This window comes from Trichoderma evansii (assembly GCF_050947405.1).
Source record: "Trichoderma evansii strain SZMC 28006 chromosome Unknown GGI43scaffold_4, whole genome shotgun sequence".
Lineage (NCBI taxonomy): Eukaryota > Fungi > Ascomycota > Sordariomycetes > Hypocreales > Hypocreaceae > Trichoderma > Trichoderma evansii.
Genome location: NW_028145202.1, coordinates 887645 through 907991, shown reverse-complemented (window position 1 = coordinate 907991; position 20347 = coordinate 887645). Strand labels below are relative to the sequence as shown.

Below are 20347 nucleotides of genomic sequence, written 5' to 3'. Positions count from 1 at the left end.
GCCAGCGGCAGCAGAGGCGCTGCGTCTGGAAATCTGGCGAGGTTGTCGTCGATCTCCCTAGTATTCTCTCCTCCATCTCAATTCAACGTCCGCAGTGACGGTGACGTCCATCACGGCAGCTAGCGCGGCCTATTCACCGGATGAAGCTCGTTCTTGTCCATCCTTTCTTTTTTTGTTTTTACTATCGGGTTTGATAGAAATTCATATTTGCAGCCACATTCACGCTACATCCTTTGCACTACAGTACAACGGCCTCAAGAGAGCGCCGCAGTGATTCATTCTCCCTTCCAACACAGCAGCCAATACCAAGGCGCAATCCCCTTTCCTGCCCCCTTCTCGTCCACGCCAAACCGCTGCCACAGATCACGCCAAGGATCATCATCTCAGATCCACTGCAGCCCAAACATCATCAGCTCCATCATGGCTTCACCAAAGTCGCCCAATGGCGTGGGCCGCCTCCCCGTCTATGGGATGAAAGAGGACCTCAACGCCAAAGATGAGACAGCCGTGTTAGATTTCGAGAGACCGCGCTTTGCACACGACAAGACACCTGATCTTTCAGCTGGGCAGCAGAACGGCAATCTGACGCCAAACCCACCCGCCGTCCTGGGTCCGTTTGATTGGGACGACTTTGAGGCGCGGTATGAAAAGGCTCTGATGGACGCGGATGAGCAAGAGCGAGAAATCCTCAAAGAGGCTGGAGATCTTGCCAAGGTTAGACATGCTGCCTCTTTTGATTGTTCTCGCTACATTTTATACTAAAATAAGTCAATTTTACGTGCAGTATTTTCAGGTATGGTCTTCAGCTGCCTCGGCCCATGATGACGAGCGAGCGGTGAAGCGGTTGCAGACGCGGCAACGCTTTGTGAATATTTCTGAAGAAAAGATGGCCCAAAAGCAGCAGCATTGTAAGCACCCACGTACAATTAACTTGATGTTTGATTCTAAAACTAATGCTATGGCCAGACGAGGAAGTTGTGCGTGCGTTTGAGAGCGCATTGGCGCTGCTTCGGTCTACATAGACTGGGCTGGCTGGAACGCCCTTACCTCACATCAGCGTGGTAAAATGGCTTGTAATGCTCTGGCCTGTTTCTCTTACTCTCCCTCTATCCTGGTATATATGCACGGCGCAAATATCGGTTGAATGCACCAATGTTCGCTGCCTCTTTGTCACTCGCGTCAGGCTGCAAACCGTGGCACGTGACCAATGAATGTCTTGGTCGCGTCCAGTCCCGCCATTTTAAGCAGCGTCGGCCTAATCTTTCCTCAGCCTGCGGATGCATGTCAGGATGCCAACCGACGAGCTCTCATTTAAAATCCCACAGATATCAAGTGACGAATTATTGAAATTTCATCAAAGTCACTTTTCAAATGAAGCTGTTGTTGATTTTGGACAAAGCTTCATAAGTCTCCCACCACAAGATGTCTCCGAGGATCAGCTCTACGAGGAATGGGAGGAGGAAGAAGAGGATGATGGTCTCGGCTACTATGAAGACGGTGTAAAACGAACCCTCACAGATGAGCAGATCGAAATATTCAGGCACTCAGAGCTGAGAGAACTCGAACGACAACGAGAAAAACAAGCTCAGGCCAAATCAGGCACGCCACGAGATTCCCCTATAAATGAAACACATACCGCCTCTCCCCATGGACCGGGTGCGCCCTCAAGTTCTCGGAGCAAGAAGAAAAAGAAAAAGAAATCCAAGACGGTAAAACAAGAGCCTAAACCAGATTTACGGAAGCGAACCTGGGATGTGGTTGAAGCTGGGCTCGATTCTCTTGACTATGACTAGAGTGGAACTCATGATATTTGATGGCGAGCTGGCCCATTTGCCACCCTCACACTCCCAAGCGAATTTGCAAATTTCAGTTACCAACACATAATAATAAAAAATCAGCGGTAAGCGTCATCTACTTTTTCTTTTCTTTTGTTGTTCCAGAACACATGTACTGCATTATGATGAAAACCTTTGTATCGTCATCCTTAGTCAGATCGCGCATGCAAGCCTGACGAACCAACGACCAAAACTGGGGAGGGCTGGCAAAAGCGACGTGACGAGTAATTATATAATCTTCTCTCTGAGGCTACACATTCTTTCCCTGCTATTTGTTGAGGCTGTTTATTTTGGCTTTAGAATTCAGGCTAACTTGAAGACTAAGGCATAGGGAATGCGTCTGACAAGATATGATGAAGTGGCTGGCTGGTGGAAACATGGCGCAATGCAATACTAATATATCGTATCTTGGGTCAAAAAAGGATCATAAAATAAATTGATAATTACACAAGAAGTGACATCACTTAACAAGTTGGCAAGAGTAGTAACTTTCTTACAAGGTAGCTGCTGTAGTTGTTACGCAGAATCCTTCAATATAAAGTGTAGCTGCCAAGCAAGTGTCCAACACCAGCTATAGCCACATTCAGCTTCAGCCTCGGTGACAGAAATAGTGCATGCAAGCAACTGCCAACAGTTCGGTCTACAACGTGCCCAGGCCTTACAGCGCCCGATTCACATGTATCCGTACTACCCAGCGGCCACTGGGCAGCCTGACTCAGCTCAAATCTCTGTCCGCTGGCACCGAAATCAGCTAAGCGATAAGCGCTGCAGCCAATGACAGATCGCCGTTGGCGCCAATGTGGGGTTGGTCTGGCGGCACATCCCATCCCACCTTTGGATTCTCATCTGCATCGCCAGAAGAGGGATCCTCGCCTGAATCACCCTCCCGCGCGGTCATCGTCCAGCGCAACAACATACTTTTTTTTTATCCTCATTGCGTCGCATATCTGCGACCCCTTCAGCCAAGATGGCGCGCGTCTACGCCGACGTCAACCAGAACATGCCCCGCAGCTATTGGGATTATGACAGCGTCAATATCAGTGCGGAGATCTCCCGTCCCCATGTCCACGCGAGCTGTGTGGTTGCAAGAGACCGGCGCTAACATGCTGAGCAGGCTGGGGTGTTCTCGAGAACTACGAAGTTGTCCGCAAGATCGGTATGTGGCTTCCCTGAATCCGCTCGATGCCGCGTCGCGTTGCCGTCCCCTACGCGTAGCTAATCAGAAGATGCACAGGCCGGGGAAAATACTCCGAGGTTTTCGAAGGCATTAACGTCGTCAACTACCAGAAGTGCGTCGTCAAGGTTCTCAAGCCTGTCAAGAAGAAGAAGATCAAGAGAGAGATCAAGATTCTGCAGAACTTGGCAGGCGGCCCCAACGTTGTTGCACTGCTCGACGTCGTGCGAGACTCCCAGGTGAGCAGACGATGGGCATCATTGGCAAGCTATGGATGTTGCGGTGAACTGACTGAAGGGGGACACTCCCTTGGCGAATCACAGAGTAAGACTCCGTCTCTCATTTTCGAGTATGTCAACAATACCGACTTCCGAAGCCTCTACCCCAAGTTCAACGACCTCGATGTGCGGTTCTATATCCTCGAGCTGCTGAAGGCTTTGGACTTTTGCCACAGCAAGGGAATTATGCACCGAGACGTAAAGCCTCATAACGTTATGATCGATCATGAGAACAGAAAGGTACATTCCGAACAGACACATCAAGACTTGTCAGGTTTATCTCTATGTACTAATTTGCGGGGTACAGCTACGTCTTATCGACTGGGGTCTGGCTGAATTCTACCATCCTGGAACCGAGTACAACGTTCGTGTGGCCTCTCGTTATTTTAAGGGCCCTGAGCTGCTAGTCGATTTCCAGGAGTACGACTACAGCCTCGATATGTGGAGTCTCGGTGCTATGTTTGCCTCCATGATCTTCCGCAAAGAGCCTTTCTTCCATGGGAACAGTAACTCTGATCAGCTGGTCAAGATTGCTAAGGTCCTTGGCACAGACGATTTATTTGACTATCTTGACAAGTACGAGATTGAGTTGGATGCACAGTATGATGATATTCTGGGACGATTCCAGAAGAAACCTTGGCACAGCTTCGTTACATCGGAGAATCAGCGTTTTGTCTCTAACGAAGCTATTGACTTCCTCGATAAACTACTGCGTTACGACCACCAGGTTCGTCTTTTACACTTGACCCTACTCTCTTTTTACCACTTTTTCTAACGCTAGGTGAAACAAATATAGGAGCGTCTGACCGCTAAGGAGGCTCAAGCTCACGCCTATTTCAACCCTGTTCGAGACCCTGAGGTTTTCAAGCAAAACTTGATCGGCGCTAACGGAGGACCGTACAAGTCCTGAAATGGCTACGGTGCTCTATTCTCTCTATTATCTTTTAAAGTATCGCGATCTCTCTGGCCTCTTTTTCCCGTCACCGGCGCTTGAACCATACCTCTTCAAAAGATAAAACTCCAACTCTTTCGGCTGGGCTGTCTAATAAATTTTTAAGGGGATGAGTCATGGGAAATAAACGAAAAAAAAACAGGGGCAAACACTTCTTTTTATGATGAACGGCAAGTTTCTGCAGTTGTCAAAGCGTGCAGGAATATGATAGGAACAACAATATTTCGGTGGCTGGATATGAGAAAGAAAGCAAGCGGTTAGGAAAACACTACAGCGAACAGAATTTCTCTATTCCCCTAACTCTCTCCTTTCCTTTCCCCTCTCCACATCTTTTCACCAGTTTGTGAAAACCCTAGAGCTAGCGACTTTGTACTCAGTCGGTCAAGGTTCAGCTAGCTCAGAGCAGCAAGTCGGTCTACGGCGTTTCAGGAAATTTGGGCATTTGCAAAGCTCGGGTGCGAGACAGGAAAGGGATGGAGGGAGGTGGGCTTTTCACCCATAGTTTCTCGCTTCCCTTTTTGATGGTTTGGAACAATTTATTTGATTTGCGGTTAGCTAATATGAGGTAGCGTGTAATACATCGTCATTCCACACTACCTTCGTGTCCTCCCTTTCTTCCAAAAAGATCTCCAGATATGTTACTCCATTCGCCCAGTCCGCTAGCTATCCCGTAAAACGCCATCAGTCAATTCTCCTTCTTTCTCTCTTAAAAATGGAAAAGGCTAATTACTATCCCTATAAACACGTAAAACAAAAATCGCGTCCACATCTATATCCAGCCACTCCACATGCCCTCAAAGTGCCACCAGGCGTCTTGATAATGCTACCCGGACTAATAGGCTCAGTTGTTCGCTTCTTAACTGGTGTATGATACACCTCTCTGGTGCGAAAACTAGATTTCCATACTTTCCGCGCTGTCGTCTGTGCTGCAGAGCTAAGCAACTTGGGCATGGGAGACAAGTTGCGGCCCAGCTCGTCAACCTCTTCATCTTCGTCATCAGATAGCAAAGACAAGATGGAGTGTCGAGAGGACGGAACTTTGAAAGAATGGCGATTCGAGTGACGAGGGGTTTGGGGAGGGTTGCTTAAAGATGGCAAAGATGCAATGGGGCCAGATGTCTTGGCTTCACCAGCCGAAGATGGCTCTGAGTGCGTTGACAATGTGCGTTTTGAAGGGCTCTTGGTAGGAGAATTAGGTGGCAACATCGAAGAAGGTTTCGAAGCAGATTGTCTGAAAGCTCGAGTCACCTCTTCAAGGGGCGACGTGGTACGTCTGGGAGAGGGAATGGCAGGTTCGATAGGTACAGAGGCAGAGGCTCCAGCGATAGGGGAAGATTCGACATGGTAAATCTCATCCGATGTCTCGTAGGAGCTGTCTTCAATGACGATGGGGGATGTTGCAAGCTTCATTGATTGGCGTTTCTTTTGCTTGGAGGCTGTAGCTTTCGGGGTGTCTTCATTCTTACGAGCGCATGGGCTTGAAGAGCGAATCTCCGCAGATTGGCGATATCTGGGCTTCCGTGCCGAAGTGTATGGAGCTTGAGGCTTATCATCAAGAGACCCTTCGAGAGTAATTCGAGATGAAAAACGAGTGGGTGAAGAAGACAACGGCGCTACACCACTCTTATTGACTATCGGAGATGTATCTTCAATGACGTCTTTTGACGTCGTATTCTCTCTGTGAGAATAGTCTGGCTTCTTAGATTTGTGAATTTCTGGCGAGCCGGCCTTTGCAGTTGTCTGGGTCTTGATATTGTGAATTTCGCGTAGTGGAAACATATTCTTAGACATATTTTTAGCAATCGATTTCCTTGATTTTGACAGTACGGTAGGAGCTTCGTCGTCTGAGAGAAGGCATGCAGAATCCGCATTCTTGCGGGGAAATGCTTCTGGTCTTGGCACACGAGATTCGTCATGAATATCTGGTTGGCGAGCTTCCTTTTCGCGTAGTATCGGCGAATTACCACGGAAGTTTGCTTGGTCTCTTGCTTCTCCCTTTTCGTCTCCCTCCTCTCCTTCTCCTTCTTCATCTTCTTCAAAGCCTTCTTCATCTTCAGCAGCAGAGTCTGGGACGTAATCTTCCTCCGGTGCAGCTAAGGCAAGCCGCTCCTCAAAGACACCCTCGGCTTCAATAAGCTGACCACAATATCTATTTCGAGAATATGCCGCCTCCTTTTCAGCTTTCTGCCCCGCCAGGACATCGGCCCAGGAAATTTTGTTAAGGAATTCTACTTGCTTTCTCATGCGTCCAGAGCGTCTTCGACCATCAGCTTCATCGAGCTGTTCAGCCGTTGACCATTTTTGATGGGACTGATTGGGCTTTTGTAACAATATTTCATCATCTAGATGAAGAGTTCCCCTTGAAGTTTCAGCGATTCGAATCAGAGCGTCATTTCTCGTAAAATCGTCATCCGGCCTTTGCTTTCTCTTTCTGGCTTTACGAGTGCTTTGTATTGACTTGTAGCCGCTATCACTCGATCCCCCTTCCACTCCTTTCTCTTCGAGTTCTTTATTTGTCTCAGAAGACAGGTTTATGACACATACCCCCTTGCTATTCTTGGCAAGATTCGCTGAAATATTGCCAAAACCTTCAATCTCATTGGACTTTTTCCCTGTCAGAATCACATCTTCATCCTCTTCCTCATCCTCATCCTCTTCTTCTCTCTTGTCATCATCTTTCACGGCCTTGGTAGGTGGTAACAGCAGCGGATGTCGAAGGACTTTTTTCCTCTTGGTGAGTAAATGTTTCCCAAATGTAGCCGCAAATACGGATTGAAGCGGCTTATCCTCCTCATCTCGAAATTTAGACCGAGGTGCCCAGATCGAGCTTTGGCCGCTTTGCGCAGGGAAGTTATACCGGCTTGCTTTAATCGGCAACTGCTGGGATCTCGGCTGGTGGACTGCAAATAAATCGGGCTGGTTCCACAAAGGATCAGAATATTGACTAGGAAAGCTCCATGGCTCCATGGCGAACGGCGAACGATCGAAAGAAAGTGGTGAAGAGGCAAAGGGTAACTGCCCGGTGGGCTCTAAATCCAAAATATTGCCTTGTGAGATCTTGTGCGGCAAGGCGCGCAAAGGGGTTCTGGAAACACCCAATGCATTTCTCGACGATGATCCCAAGACCAAGGCTGTTGAATGCGATTTGCGAGGTGCTTCGCGACCCTGTATTATGCGATCTTCATCTTCTTCGTCTTCATCCGTCCCATTGTTATTTTTAAATTGTTTCCCAGAGATTATCGCATCTCTCTCTTGCTCTGTTATGTTCTCGTCTCCGAATTCTTCCTCATCATCAAATAGATCCTCCAGGAGTATTCCTTCGTCTTCATCGTCCTCTTCTTCGCCCAGATATTCTCTCAGGTCGTCTCCAACGTCGCCTTCATCTCGCATATTGCGAACATGTCCATTATTAACGATAATCTCGCCTGTTTCAAGATCGATCTCGTCTCCGATGCCTTCGAAGTCACGGCCATATTTGTCGAAGATATGCGCCATTGTGGCTTGGAATCGCTGGTCTGCATAGGCTCGCTCGATAGATAATTTATAATCCGGATCTCGTTTGGCTTCAACTTCAAATGGCTGTAATGCGAGCTCATCGTCGTCTTCGTCGACATTTTCCTTGTCCAGCAGCAGCTGGCTCATGCGCCGCCTTTTTGCTGGTGGTTCCATGGCAGCACGAACAAAGCTAAAACGCTGTTGTCGCTATAAGCTACAGGAAAAGATCAGTATTTCGAATTGATATTGAAATAATGCTGAAATTGAGTCGACATTGGGCGCTACCAAGTGCCAATCTCCTGGTAGCCTGGGTGGACATTGAAAATGCGAGACCTCCAAGCTTGGATAAAAGATGGTTGCGGGAGCAACGAGATGGGCCGAGCATGGGTCTGGTGCTCCGCGTCGCGATTTCACTGCTGCACGGAGCAATCGCAAGCGCGCGTTAAGTGGTTGCGCCTGCTAACAGCTAGCGGCTGTGAGCTCCCATCTACACTCCGAGTTGGCCTAAAATAGTGCGGTGAGTCCACTAACAATCCATGTGCACAGGGCAGATACTTCAGCTATAGCGGGGTTGCAGCGGCTCTATGCCGTCACAGTACCTGTGCTTTAATTCTTTGTATATGTGTACGCAAGCGCAGACCTGAACCCAAGCACTCAACTTTCGACTTCCATGCTCCCTCTCCAGGCTATATTTCTCCCACTTTACGATCCGTCTCTTCTAGGACATGACAAGGCAGTTCTACTATCGATACAACGAACTCTCTCAGACGGCGTACCGTCAAACACGCCAAGATGTACTGCCAGAAGTGCCGCCAGCCGCTGAGGCTGGACAGCTCTCTTGATGACCTTAATCCGGCTGCTTATGACCTTCTTGTTTGTAAGCCTCTGGTATACCATCGCGGAAGATACACGCCGTTACTTACCAACTTGCAACACAGCAGCAGCAGCATCGTCGCCAGCTACGAAAGCCTCCGCCCCACAACCGTCGATTCTCCAGGCCCAAGAGCAGTCACGAAAATCCCTTTACGACAAAGTATCGCAGAATGCTGGCCCTCCAACCTTCAAGCGATATCGTGGCAGCCAGCCGCGCGATTCTACAATGTCGTTCATCTATCTTACTGAGTCGCAGGTTGGGCACCCGCTGCCTCCTCAGCAACAGCTAAAAGAACGAGCTGTAACCCCCCGATCCAGTACAAACGGAGCCCCCGAAGACGAACCTCAGTCAAATAAGAGAGATGATATAGGTAAGATTAACCGATTATTTGAGATTTTATCCGCCAGATCCGATATCGACCACCCCGTATGTGTGGACTGTACCGAGTTACTAGTAGATGGTCTGCAAAAGAAGCTCGACTCAGCATCAAAAGAAAGGGACGCATATGTCCAACATCTAAAAGATATTCAAAGTAACCAGCCGAGTGAGGAAGATGCGAAAGCTTGGAAGGAAGCCTTGAAAAAGGCAGAGAAAGATAAGGCTGCCGCTATGGCAGAGTTGAAAAAGCTGGAAGCCGAGAAAGATGCTTTGGACGATGAGATATGGGCATTGGAAGAAGAGTCGCAACAGTTAAATAAAGAAGAAGAAAAATTCTGGAGGGAAAGAAACGCCTTTGCTACCAAAATGGCAGAATTTCAGGCCGAGCGCGACAGCATTAATGCCAAGTATAACAACGACTCACAGCTGCTTGAGAAGCTACAACGATCCAATGTCTACAACGATACGTTTTGCATTAGCCATGACGGAAGCTTCGCTACCATCAACGGCCTGCGCCTTGGCAGGCTCTCAAATAAGCCTGTGGACTGGCCAGAAGTCAATGCCGCTTGGGGCCATGCTCTGCTCCTACTCGTGACGGTTGCCGACAAGCTCGGATATAAATTCCAAGGCTATGATCCGCTGCCTTTGGGTAGCACTTCCAAAATCATACGATATGAAATGCCCAACCCGGCATCCAGCAGGCTAGGTGGACGACCGATGAATGCGCCCCCAAAGAAACAGGTCCTAGAATTATACAGCTCAGGAGACATGCCACTTGGGCTCACTTTTATGCACCGCAAATTCGATACTGCCATGGTCGGGTTCCTAGAGCTAGTTCGCCAGCTTGGTGTCTTTGTTCAACAAGAAACAGAATCAACGGGTACACCTTTGACCTTGCCGTATAAAATTGAAGGGGACAAGATAGGAGATACTAGCATAAAGCTTGGTATTGCGCAAGATGATGGATGGACCAAAGCATGCAAGCTCACACTTACGTGCTGTAAGTTTCTGCTAGCCCATGCAAGCAATGTGACCTCGAATGCGCGAAATGGAACTCAGTGAGACGAGATCCGTTGTGTTCCAGGGAGCACCAGCACATCACGTCGCCGGCAATAGCACTTACTACGACGTATGATGATTTTTGCCTTGAGGCTGAGTTAAAATTATTCCCAGTAAGTCGTTGTAGTTATTCACTTTCTTTTTCGCCGCAGTCGTTTTCGGCAACTACTCGATCAGCACACTAACTAGTCTTAAGCACTCAGCTCAACAAAAGTGGCAGTGCACCAAAAGAGCATACCTCACAATACATCACGATTTCGAAAGAGAAGGATCCGATTTGGATTAGTACTTGGTTACAAAAACCATCGGGCAAAATAGACACCGTCTTACTGTGCAACCATGCCACGCGAGATAACAAGAATCCATAGTCACGGGGCCCAATAAAACTTTCATCTACTGCAAAAGTTTGTCATACAGCTAGCTAATCACAGCCGTCTATGACTTGTGATCGAGAGAGGTCGGAGAGGACAACCCAATATACCTGTAAGACAGCATTTCAGCCCCAGGTGGATAGCCGCATGAGAATGACAACACAGCACTTCTTTGGACCAACAAAGGATGCAGCCATCAGCCTTTTTTGGGCTGCCCCTCTTTAAGCCGGCAGGTATGTATACGCACCATAGGACCTGCAATGGTCCGGCTGTTACCATGCATAAACCTAGTCCATATTGCGTCGCGCGCATCGTTGCAGAGCCTCTTGTTGGCTGATCGCCAGGCAGATAACCTCACTAGCTTGGCTAGGCTGAAATCAGGATGCTGCTGCCTTCGAGTAACAGCTAAATCACCCACCAACTCCTACGCCCGGTTTGTGCTCCGTGAAGGAAAGGTTATAATGTCCTCCATCTGCTGTTTTCAGGGTGCCTCTTCCTTGATCTGACATTGTCTTTTTTATTTTTGATACACCCTACAACCTGTCTCTCTTACTTTTTTTTTCTTCTCTTGCCTTAGAACCGGTCTGGTTTTAGCTACACTTCCGCACCTGCATCATGGCTAGACGTCATGTTCCCATCATTCGGGACTACAACCTGTCTCGTGAGAACAGCCTGAGTAGTAGTGATAGTTTTGAGGAGTTGGGGCCTCGCAGCATGCTACCCAATCCGCGTCGTCTTAGATATGCCGTCGAAGGCGAAGTTCCTGACGTTTTGTATACCCTGAATCATGTTGGCCTCAATCGGCGCTTCCTTGGGCGTAAGTCGAGATCTCCCTCCCTTTGCTATAAATAAAAGGTTCATGTTTATTTAACTTTAACCCACAGGCTTACGAAGCTCTAAGCCGTTCCAGAACGTGACCACCTACGAAATCAGACAAGAGGAAACCGACGAGGGCGGCGAGTTGATCAAGAAGCCTGTTTTCGAGATTGTCACTACTGTGTGCATTGAGGGCAGACCTGATGATCATAGACGCATATCTCATCCTCGTCGAGCCCCCCCTCAGATAGATCGGCCCCTCACGGCCGCCTTTGATAATATCGATTACCGAAGTGATGGCTATTATACCGATGAAGAGCAGTTTATTGATCCGGTTGGATCTCCTGTAGCTGATGCTCCTTTCATGATCATCTACTCAGAGCATCTCATAAATGCTCTTAGAGCTGTCGTCAAATATTACCCGACCGTCACTCTCAACGGGAAAACAGTTCATATCAACGCACCCTATCGCATGCTGTATCACCACCGCCGCGAGCTTCTCGAGTATCGCGATAACCAGCCTGAGGCGCATAGTGCCGAATATGTTGAAACTACAGTCAAGCATATCGACACTCTTCTCAGTTTCCTTGATGAAAGTCTCAAAGAGGAGATTGCCAAGGAAGAGGAGCTCCACAAACTCGAGACTCCTATGGCCACTTTTCAATACTTTTGGCTGCTTCTCAAGCCTGGAGATGTCATCTATACCAAGAAATACGATATCTGGACTCCTTTCGTCATTAGCAGTGTTGGTGTTGGAAATCGTCACCAAAGTAATCCTGAGAGTTATAGGATAAACTGTTGGTTGCTCGAGTCCAATGGCGCCAAAGTTGGTCGCTTTATGGAGAGCTATGTTATCAACCAATGGCCAGGTGAACAAGCAATTAGCTCTTTGTCAGTGGTTCCCGCAGCGTTTTGGAAAGAAGACCTTGCTGCTCAAGGTGGCCTTACGATGCGTGAAAAACTAATCGAAGAAGGCAAGCTGTACTGGGAGCTCCTCAAACGACCTACCTATATGGAATACGATGGCCTGCTTGTCAACTCGGGTTCCGGCAACAGACTGCCTGGTGGCCCAACTGGCTTTATGAATGGCCGTGTTATTTGTGATGCCTCTGGCTTCGACAAGTACTTTGATACCGCGCCAGATTGGGAAGGGAGACGATATCCTCACCCTCCCCGCCGCCGTTCGACTCAGAGTATACCCAACAAAGACCACCTTCCTCAAAATTTGCCAAGATGCGGCTGCGCCGTCTGCACTGTAGATCGACCTCGGGAGAACGATGGTCCATACAATGGATTCCAAGACATCGACCCTCTATGTGATACCCCTCCCGATAACGACCTTTTCTTCTATGTTCTCAGCAAGACGATTCCTGGATTCATCCTTGGCACTCGCCGCTGGGGAAATCTTCACGTTGCCAACCTCAGCCCCGTCAAAACCGACAAAGAGGCTTTCAAGTATCTCGTCTTAGACGATGATATCAAGTTGACCGTGAAAGCTCTCATTGGCCAGTATGCAACCAGCGTCGACGGTCAAATCACCCCCTGGGGCAACGACTTCATCCGCAATAAGGGTGAGGGACGCATTTTCCTTCTTCACGGCGCGCCTGGAGTTGGCAAGACATGCACCGCTGAGTGCATTGCTGAGCTTACCAACCGCCCACTTATTTCCCTCACCAGCGGTGACTTGAGCGTCGATTCCTTCCGCGTTGAGGCCAATCTCAGCTACTTCCTCGAGCTGGGCCAACGTTATGGAGCCCTTGTCCTGCTTGATGAGGCCGACGTCTATCTCGAGCGCCGCCGCGCGAAGAACATCTCTCGCAACGGCCTCGTCTCCGTCTTCCTCCGCGCCCTGGAGTACTACCGTGGCGTCCTCTTTCTCACCACCAACCGCGTCCGGTCTTTTGACACTGCCTTCCTCAGCCGAATCCACGTCGCGCTGCACTACAAGAACCTCAGCGATGAAGATCGCGAGCGCATCTGGACTCACAACTTCGACCGCCTGAACCGTGATTCCCACGGCAGGATTCGAGTCGCTATTACGGCCCGCCAGTTTATCTGGTCGAGCCAGGAGGTCCGCGCACTTAAATGGAACGGACGAGAGATCCGCAACGCCATGCAGACGGCGCTGGCTTTGGCTGAGAGCGATTCCAACGAGGAGGGTCTACCCACTATTACTATTGGAGAGAAGCACGTTCGTGCCGTGGTCAAGATGAGCAAGGGTTTCAAGGACTATATCAAGACTGCGATGATTTCGGGCCCTGATGATATTGACTACGATGGCGATGGTGATGACGATGTTGTTAATGGCGAGGAATTTTAGACGAGGCGATATGTGAGGGGAGAAGCTGAACGACAAGATTCAATTTCTTGACTTTCTTTCATTCTTTTTTTTATTTTTATTCTCATCCAGATTGGCCTAAGTATGTCGATTTATAGTATGCGAGGAAGATGGGTTATTCCAACGTACGATTTGGTTTTTAACGATTATTTTCAATACCTTACTTGATAGTATCTACTGAGTTCGTACTCAGATAGTAACAATGACGAGACACGAGATCATGACCATTCAAATATCATTTTGTTCACTATGGTTGTACCGTAAGTAACGAACAATCTATCTAAAGAGAAATAGTTCGAAAGAATAGAAGCAAAAAAAGAAACAAGCCTTTAAATTTCATCCGCGTTTTAGACCCCTCCCCCTTTTTACCCATCCAAGTACACCACCCACATCTTGGGTATTTTCCACACTTTTATTTATTTTCCCAAGATTGTTTCCCGAAGCTTGTCTAGCTCACCACTGTGCTCACACATATCCCTAAACACACCTCCTTCCTTCTCCCACAGCTCCTTGGGCGTTCCAAATTCCGCCACAGCACCCTCGCTGAGGACGAGAATGCGGTCAAAATCAGCAATCGTGCTAAGACGGTGCGCAATAACGATAAGCGTGCTGTCGGTGAATTCCTCACGGATGCTGCGCTGGATGAGCGTGTCGGTTGCCATATCCACGGCCGAGGTGGCCTCATCAAGCACCATGATCTTAGGTCGCGCGACAATAGCACGGGCCATGCAAAGGAGCTGGCGCTGGCCTTGGGAAAGATTACCACCTGATTCGGCGATACCGCTGGTGAGATCCCGGAAGATATTGGCGTTGGTTGGAGAGGCAGTTGAAGCAGCGGCAGAAGCAGCGACAGAAGAAGGTTCATTGGCAGGCGTAGCTGGCTGAGAGTCGACCAAATGGACACGGTGAAGCGACTCGTGGAGCTCTTCGTCAGTACGCTCGTTAAACGGATCAAGATTGCTCCTGACAGTGCCGGAAAACAGTACAGGGTCCTAAGATATTTCGTTAGTAAACTGGTCTTGTACAACTCAAGAATCAAGAGTAAAAAAATATTTACCTGAGGAATGATGGCTAATCGTGAACGCAGGCTGTGAAGGTCAATCTTGGAGATGTCAACACCGTCGATCAAGACGTTACCAGATCGAGCCTCGAGGAAACGGAAGAGGGCCAGAGTAAGCGACGACTTTCCAGCTCCGGTACGTCCAATAACACCCACTCGCTCGTTGTTCTTGACATTGAATGAAACACCCTTCAGAACGGGTGGTAGATCTTCAGCATAGCCAACAACAAGATCCTTAACCTCAATATCTCCCGATGTAGGCCAAGCAGCAGGTGCCTTCTCTCCATCTAGGGGTTCAGTCTTAAGGTCGGCGTACTCGATAACACGCTCAGTGGCATTCATATCCAGCTCCAAGCTGGTATAGCTCCAAAGAGTCATGAGAATATTTCCGGAAAAGTCAACAGCAAACGCCAAAGTGAAGCCGGCCATGGAAGCGTCAATGTATGGGGACACAGCAACGACAATGCCAACGATGGAACTAAAGGCAGTACCAATCAATGCCATGCGGAAGCTCATCCATCGATTGAACAGAGAACCATAAATGCTTACAGAGTCCCAAGCGTCAAGATGACCGTACATACGATCCACATATACTTGGGTTTTCTGGTATGCTCGAAGCGTAGCCACTCCCGATAATGTCGCGTTGAATTGCTCAAAAACAGGTGACTTTGAGGTGCTTTCCAACCTCTTCATGGGCCTGGCGCCAGTCATGTACAGCTTACCAACTATCGCAGCGAAGATGACTAAAACGAATGCCAATGGAAGGATATAAGGCGACACGAGAGTAGCGGCAACACAGACGCCCATGAGGCCTAAAGAACGCCAGAGCAGCATGCCAAAGTCCATGTTGATGCGGTTGTCGATGATATCAAAATCGGAGGTGAGTCGGTTAAGAATTCGGCCAACAGGGACTGTATCGAGCCACCGTAGGGGAGTTCGGAGGACTGTGAAGAGAATTTGCTTAAACAGGGTCCTGCTAGCCTTGATGCTCATGTAAAACGACCAGATAAAACGCAGCGTGCCGACAAATCCACTGGCCGCAGATAGAGCGACATAGATGGATAAGTAATAGTATAAATTGTGCTCTGTTGGTTCGGTGTTTAGTAGGTTCGACACAACATGGAACGGGCCGTGCTGTAAAGTGAAGCCATAAGCCAAGCCATGCTTCTGCTCCGCTTCGAAGGTGTGGATTCCATCAACTTGGTTTTCACTTTGAGACGTCCATATTTTCACCCACCAATTTCGAGCAAGATTACCTGCCTCAAAGCTGGAGAATAGAATAGCGAGAATGATCCAGAATAGCCAGCCACCACTATGGGTCAGATAGCTCCTATAGATTCGGCTCTTAACTTGCCCTTTGTCGCGAGCCTCCTTTTCGACAAAGTCTTTGGCAGCCTTATCTTTGGCCACCTGGTCAGTTGTTGCGTTGTCATTTGATGCTCCATCGGCACCAGCAACTGAGCCTTCTTCAGAATTGACAACTGTTGAACCTTCAGCAGCAGCAGCTTCTTCTCGCTGAATCTCCTCTGGATCCTGCTCATGGGTCTTGATTCTCTCGAGGATACCCTCCTCAGCAAGCTCCGACGTCAGGCCAGCGTTTAGGACAGTGCCTTCTCCAAGTTCTACCAGATATTTAGCCTTAGATTGGACGAGCGCCACATGGTGGGTAACCAGGATTCGAGTTCGTCCTTCGCAGAGGTCACCACTAATGCACTTGTCGAAAATGTGTCGACCAACATGAGCATCAACAGCGCTGAAAATATCATCCATGACCAGAATCTCGGCGCGTGAGTAGATAGCTCGTGCCAATGTTACCCTCCATTTCTGTCCTCCACTCAAATTGATCCCGTTGGCTCCAAGCTCTGTCTTATCGCCATCAGGCAAAATCTCGAGATCTTTCTTCAGGGCACAGACTTCGATGACTTTCTGGTATCTTGCTTCAATATACGGAAGGCCAAATAGAATATTATCTCGGAATGAAGCGCTTTCGAGCCAGGGTGTCTGCGCAACATATGCAACAGAGCCGGGAAGAATCCAGTTTCCGGGGTGAGCCGCTTGGTCATTGCGCTCAAGCGGCGATAGGGCGGGGGGAGCATGAATGGTACCTTCCAGTAGATCAACCTCACCAAGAACAGCAGAGAGCAACAGACTCTTTCCTGTTCCAGTTTTACCAGAGATCACAGACAGCTCGCCAGCAGGGAAGGACAGGTTGATATTCTTGAGAATGAAGCGTTCTTCGTCGGGAGTTTCGACGTCAACAGGCCAGGAAATGGTGGCATTTTCAAGAGCAACATCCGGACCATCAGATAGAATTCTCTTCATTTCAGGGCCACTTAGATACGTGTCAATTCGCCTGATCGATACAAGTGTGTCGACAGATGACGTAAGAAGCTCTGGGAGAGCAGAGAGGGTAACTTCCAAACTCTTAAAAATACTGATACTGACGAAAGCAACCGACGGAGTTAAGTTGCCGTGAAGGACAGAGTAGACGGTCAGTGAAGCAGCTGCGAGAAAGATGGGGCTGATAACCCAGCATGCAAATAGGACAGAATCCGCCATGAATGTCCTCTTCAGAGTTGTGAGCTCCTTCTCTCTTTGCTCTTGAATACGTCCCTCCCACTGGTTCTCTAGTGCAGTGAATTTGATCTGACGAATGCCCAACAGCGCCTCATTCACAATTGCCAGCTTAGCATCACGATCTTTCATGAGCTGGGCTTGATGTTTCATGTAGATCTTGGTGGCATACGTGTTGATAGGCAAAACAAGAGCCCATGCCAAGATACCGGCCGCAAAGGGCAAAAAGCCAATCAACTTTAGCAGGAAACCACAGTAAAAGAACAAATTGGTCAAGCTGTTGATAATGAAAAATTGAAACGCTGCGAGATTCGATACGTGCCGGACGTCAACACCAACAAGATTCACGATGGCTTGGCGGGACTTCAAGACGGTCTCCTCTTCAGGTTTCTTTTTGTCTTTGTCGTCTTCCTCTGCATCTTTTGGTGTTTCTTTCTCTGCCATCTTGACATTTTTGCGTTTCAAGGACTTTTCGAAAATGAGAGAAGAAAGCTGGCCTCGGAGAGGAATGGAGTTCCTGTACATAGAGAACCACATAATCCATCCTTGGGTCCACTATATAGTGTATTAGCAATTGGTATGTATAAACGCAGGAGATAATTCAGAATGAACTTAAGTACCTGTCCACATAAAGAGAAGAGGGCGAGTGAAACGATATACATCAGGATCTGGCCCATTGGTCGTTCACCTTCGGGAAAGCGCTGTTCTAAGAGCTCAATTACGCGCAACATGGCCCAGAAGGGTCCAAGGCCAATGAATGATCGAAAGACGGTGACAGTCCATTGGATCAAGAATCCGGGCAGATAAGAACGAAGAAGCTTTTTCAGAAGAGTGCCCTTGAATTCAAACTTATGCCAAGCCTCAACCAGATCTCGGGCTCTGACAATATGATCTGGGCCTGGAACATCTTTTTCGTCCAAATCACCTTTCTTGGTGGCCAACGTTACCAAGGGCTGTCCCCAGGACCAAGTATAACGACTCAGAAACGAGCCTGTAAACTGCGCGTCCACTGGTTTGCCATTGTGGAAGATAGCCGGTCGTCGGGGGAGCGAAATGCTGGCAAATAGCAAGAAGATGGTAGCTGCCAAACTGACAATTCGAAGAATGAAGAAAGCGTCACTCTTGGTAGCTCCCAGCCGCGAAGCATGGTGGGTCTGGAGTATATTGATCAAGATGGCGATAAACGATGATCCGAATGACCAAATGCCGAGGTCGTGAGATTTGACGGGGGACCGGTGAGCAGAGATGCAGACAGCTTGTAACACAATGGCAGCCTGTGGGAGAAAAGATGGCTCATTAGCCAACGTGCTCGAGCTGATATTACGGTTTGCTGGGACTGAGGGGAGCGAGTAAGCTTACAAGAGCAGCAGTAATCAGCCAGCTTGGAACAAAGAGGCCAAAACGGTCCGAGTGAAGGCTGGTTAAGATCGAATGGGCAACAGATGTGCCAAAGCTTGTCAGGGAGAAGAGAAGAATGGCAATCTTGGGCCGCTTGTTGGAAAATGCAGCAACAGCTTCTGGCGTGCTGGTGCCGTCGACATCCGAATAGAAGTTGTCTTTGGGGGTCCGATTGCGAATCTGGGAAAGAATAGAAAAGGCGCCTGGCAGAGAAAAGAGCCCGACAACCGTTAACCCAGCGATGGAAAGTGGCAGCACGAAGGAGCTGAACTGGTCCGCCGAGTCATCGACGGCGCCCAGCACCTGCTGATACGGATGCTGATACTGCATCGTCACAGCGAGAAACCCTCGCCGGCGCACCGGTGGGAGCTCAAATGGAAGTTAATGCGATCTACGGAAGCTAATCGAGAGACGCCAATGGTGAGAGCATTGGCATATAGATGGAATTGTACAATTCCAACCGAGATGAACAAATGCCTCTCTCTACGGGAAGAAAGGCGACAGAAGAACCAAAAGCATGAACATGAGCGATAAACAGGAGAGAAAGCAGAACGCGAGCAGAAGACGTGCCGTCGAGGCGGTAGTTATCAGTCAGCCCGGCGTGCCAAAGAGGTTTATCGTAGGAACGCCATCCCGTGCTCTAAGCTATCCACAGCATCCACAGAATGCAACCTCCCCGGCCACAGCGCAAGCTGCATCGCCCAGGATACCCCGGCCGGGTAGCGCATCCCAAGGGTATTGAACCGAATGCTAGTCGTAGTGCTACTCCGAGTTGAACTAGCAGTGTCTCGTACGAGCTACGCGGTTACTCTATGCGGATGGGGGCGAATATCAAGCACCGTCGTTGGCTCGATCAGAGTCACTGGACGAACGGATTCTGGCAGGAAGCGGAGGCGATTTCCAGACGGAGATAGCCTGGGCAAGGATCAGGTACCACAGCGGCCGCTTGCACAGACGCAGCAGCGCTTGTATGCCGTGCGAAGCACTTTTGATCGACTGTAGGAGTCACCGGCCGAAGCCTTGAGAGATGCGCGAGTCTTGGCTCGCAGATGGTCCGGTGGGTATCGCTATAGCATGTGCCTGACCGAACCAATACTGAACACCTTAGGCTGCCACTTTTAGCCTCCCCAAGGACCCTTTTTCTCCTATTCCCTCTCTGCAGGCTACGAGGCTGCAAAAGTACCTGATGGCTGCATCATCGCTAGATGCCTGGCAGGTAGCTGCTATTCAAAGCTGGTGCCTGAAGAGGCATCAACATCACGGCATTGTCTAGCCCGAGCATTTCTTGATATCTCGGGCCGGCAGATAGCAATGAAACACTGCAGCGAATAGTTTCAGTCGTTGATTTCTTTTTCCTCCTATCGCGAGCAGAAATCCCCGGCTCGCGGGTTTGCTTAAGCCCTCCGTCTCACCTCAAAAAGACCTTGTCGAACGCCACCAGCGATTGCACTGATTGGCTCGATGCGGCCGCCATGGGGGCACTTTTTACTAGACGGCGGTGCTGGCCCGCCATCGAGCTGTTGCGGGGAGCTGCTAGTGAACCTTGCCACTATATTGACCTTGTCTCAGCGCCGCCGTATAAGTGCTATCGCTCTGAGTAATACGCAATAAGAGGCGCTCAAGGGCAAAATCCGTCGCATTGTTCGTACCGTCATGGCGCTTAATGGTAGATCGGAGTGTTACAGGTACTAGACTAGTAGCTGCTGTAGACCCAATATCCATTTGAGAATTCCAAGACATGCATC

General features: G+C 49.0%; 7 protein-coding genes across 7 annotated transcripts; 5 read left to right on the top strand and 2 right to left on the bottom strand.

The window, feature by feature from the left end:
• The first annotated feature begins 259 nt into the window (after window positions 1-259).
• GGI43DRAFT_288700 (uncharacterized protein) lies at window positions 260-1150 on the top strand. The gene is made up of 3 exons (XM_083201340.1): window positions 260-714; window positions 785-908; window positions 967-1150. Exons 1-3 carry the CDS (start codon window positions 421-423, stop codon window positions 1020-1022), a joined length of 474 nt encoding a protein of 157 aa, XP_083063277.1. The 5' UTR covers window positions 260-420; the 3' UTR covers window positions 1023-1150.
• A 139-nt stretch (window positions 1151-1289) lies between these two features.
• On the top strand, window positions 1290-1793 carry GGI43DRAFT_381137 (DUF3807 domain-containing protein; the record flags this gene model as incomplete). The annotated part of the gene is made up of 1 exon (XM_083203076.1): window positions 1290-1793. One exon carries the CDS (start codon window positions 1290-1292, stop codon window positions 1791-1793), a length of 504 nt encoding a protein of 167 aa, XP_083063276.1.
• Window positions 1794-2802: 1009 nt separating this feature from the next.
• Window positions 2803-4586, top strand: GGI43DRAFT_432127 (kinase-like domain-containing protein; the record flags this gene model as incomplete). Its single annotated transcript, XM_083209517.1, has 6 exons — window positions 2803-2875; window positions 2950-2991; window positions 3070-3248; window positions 3333-3527; window positions 3595-4014; window positions 4084-4586. The coding sequence occupies 6 exons, from the start codon at window positions 2803-2805 to the stop codon at window positions 4195-4197; spliced, it is 1023 nt and encodes a 340-aa protein (XP_083063275.1). The 3' UTR covers window positions 4198-4586.
• GGI43DRAFT_288835 (uncharacterized protein) lies at window positions 4587-8182 on the bottom strand. The gene has a single exon (XM_083201342.1). The coding sequence runs from the start codon at window positions 7906-7908 to the stop codon at window positions 4975-4977; it is 2934 nt and encodes a 977-aa protein (XP_083063274.1). The 5' UTR covers window positions 7909-8182; the 3' UTR covers window positions 4587-4974.
• A 7-nt stretch (window positions 8183-8189) lies between these two features.
• GGI43DRAFT_288932 (beclin 1) lies at window positions 8190-10499 on the top strand. The gene is made up of 3 exons (XM_083201344.1): window positions 8190-8611; window positions 8673-10162; window positions 10249-10499. The coding sequence occupies exons 1-2, from the start codon at window positions 8527-8529 to the stop codon at window positions 10046-10048; spliced, it is 1461 nt and encodes a 486-aa protein (XP_083063273.1). The 5' UTR covers window positions 8190-8526; the 3' UTR covers window positions 10049-10162; window positions 10249-10499.
• A 267-nt stretch (window positions 10500-10766) lies between these two features.
• On the top strand, window positions 10767-13785 carry GGI43DRAFT_288877 (uncharacterized protein). Its single transcript, XM_083201343.1, has 2 exons — window positions 10767-11233; window positions 11301-13785. The coding sequence occupies exons 1-2, from the start codon at window positions 11032-11034 to the stop codon at window positions 13550-13552; spliced, it is 2454 nt and encodes an 817-aa protein (XP_083063272.1). The 5' UTR covers window positions 10767-11031; the 3' UTR covers window positions 13553-13785.
• Window positions 13544-19140, bottom strand: GGI43DRAFT_288802 (P-loop containing nucleoside triphosphate hydrolase protein). The gene is made up of 4 exons (XM_083201341.1): window positions 18564-19140; window positions 17825-18478; window positions 14628-17759; window positions 13544-14562 (listed from the first exon to the last, which is right to left on the bottom strand). Exons 1-4 carry the CDS (start codon window positions 18930-18932, stop codon window positions 13987-13989), a joined length of 4731 nt encoding a protein of 1576 aa, XP_083063271.1. The 5' UTR covers window positions 18933-19140; the 3' UTR covers window positions 13544-13986.
• Window positions 19141-20347: the final 1207 nt, after the last annotated feature.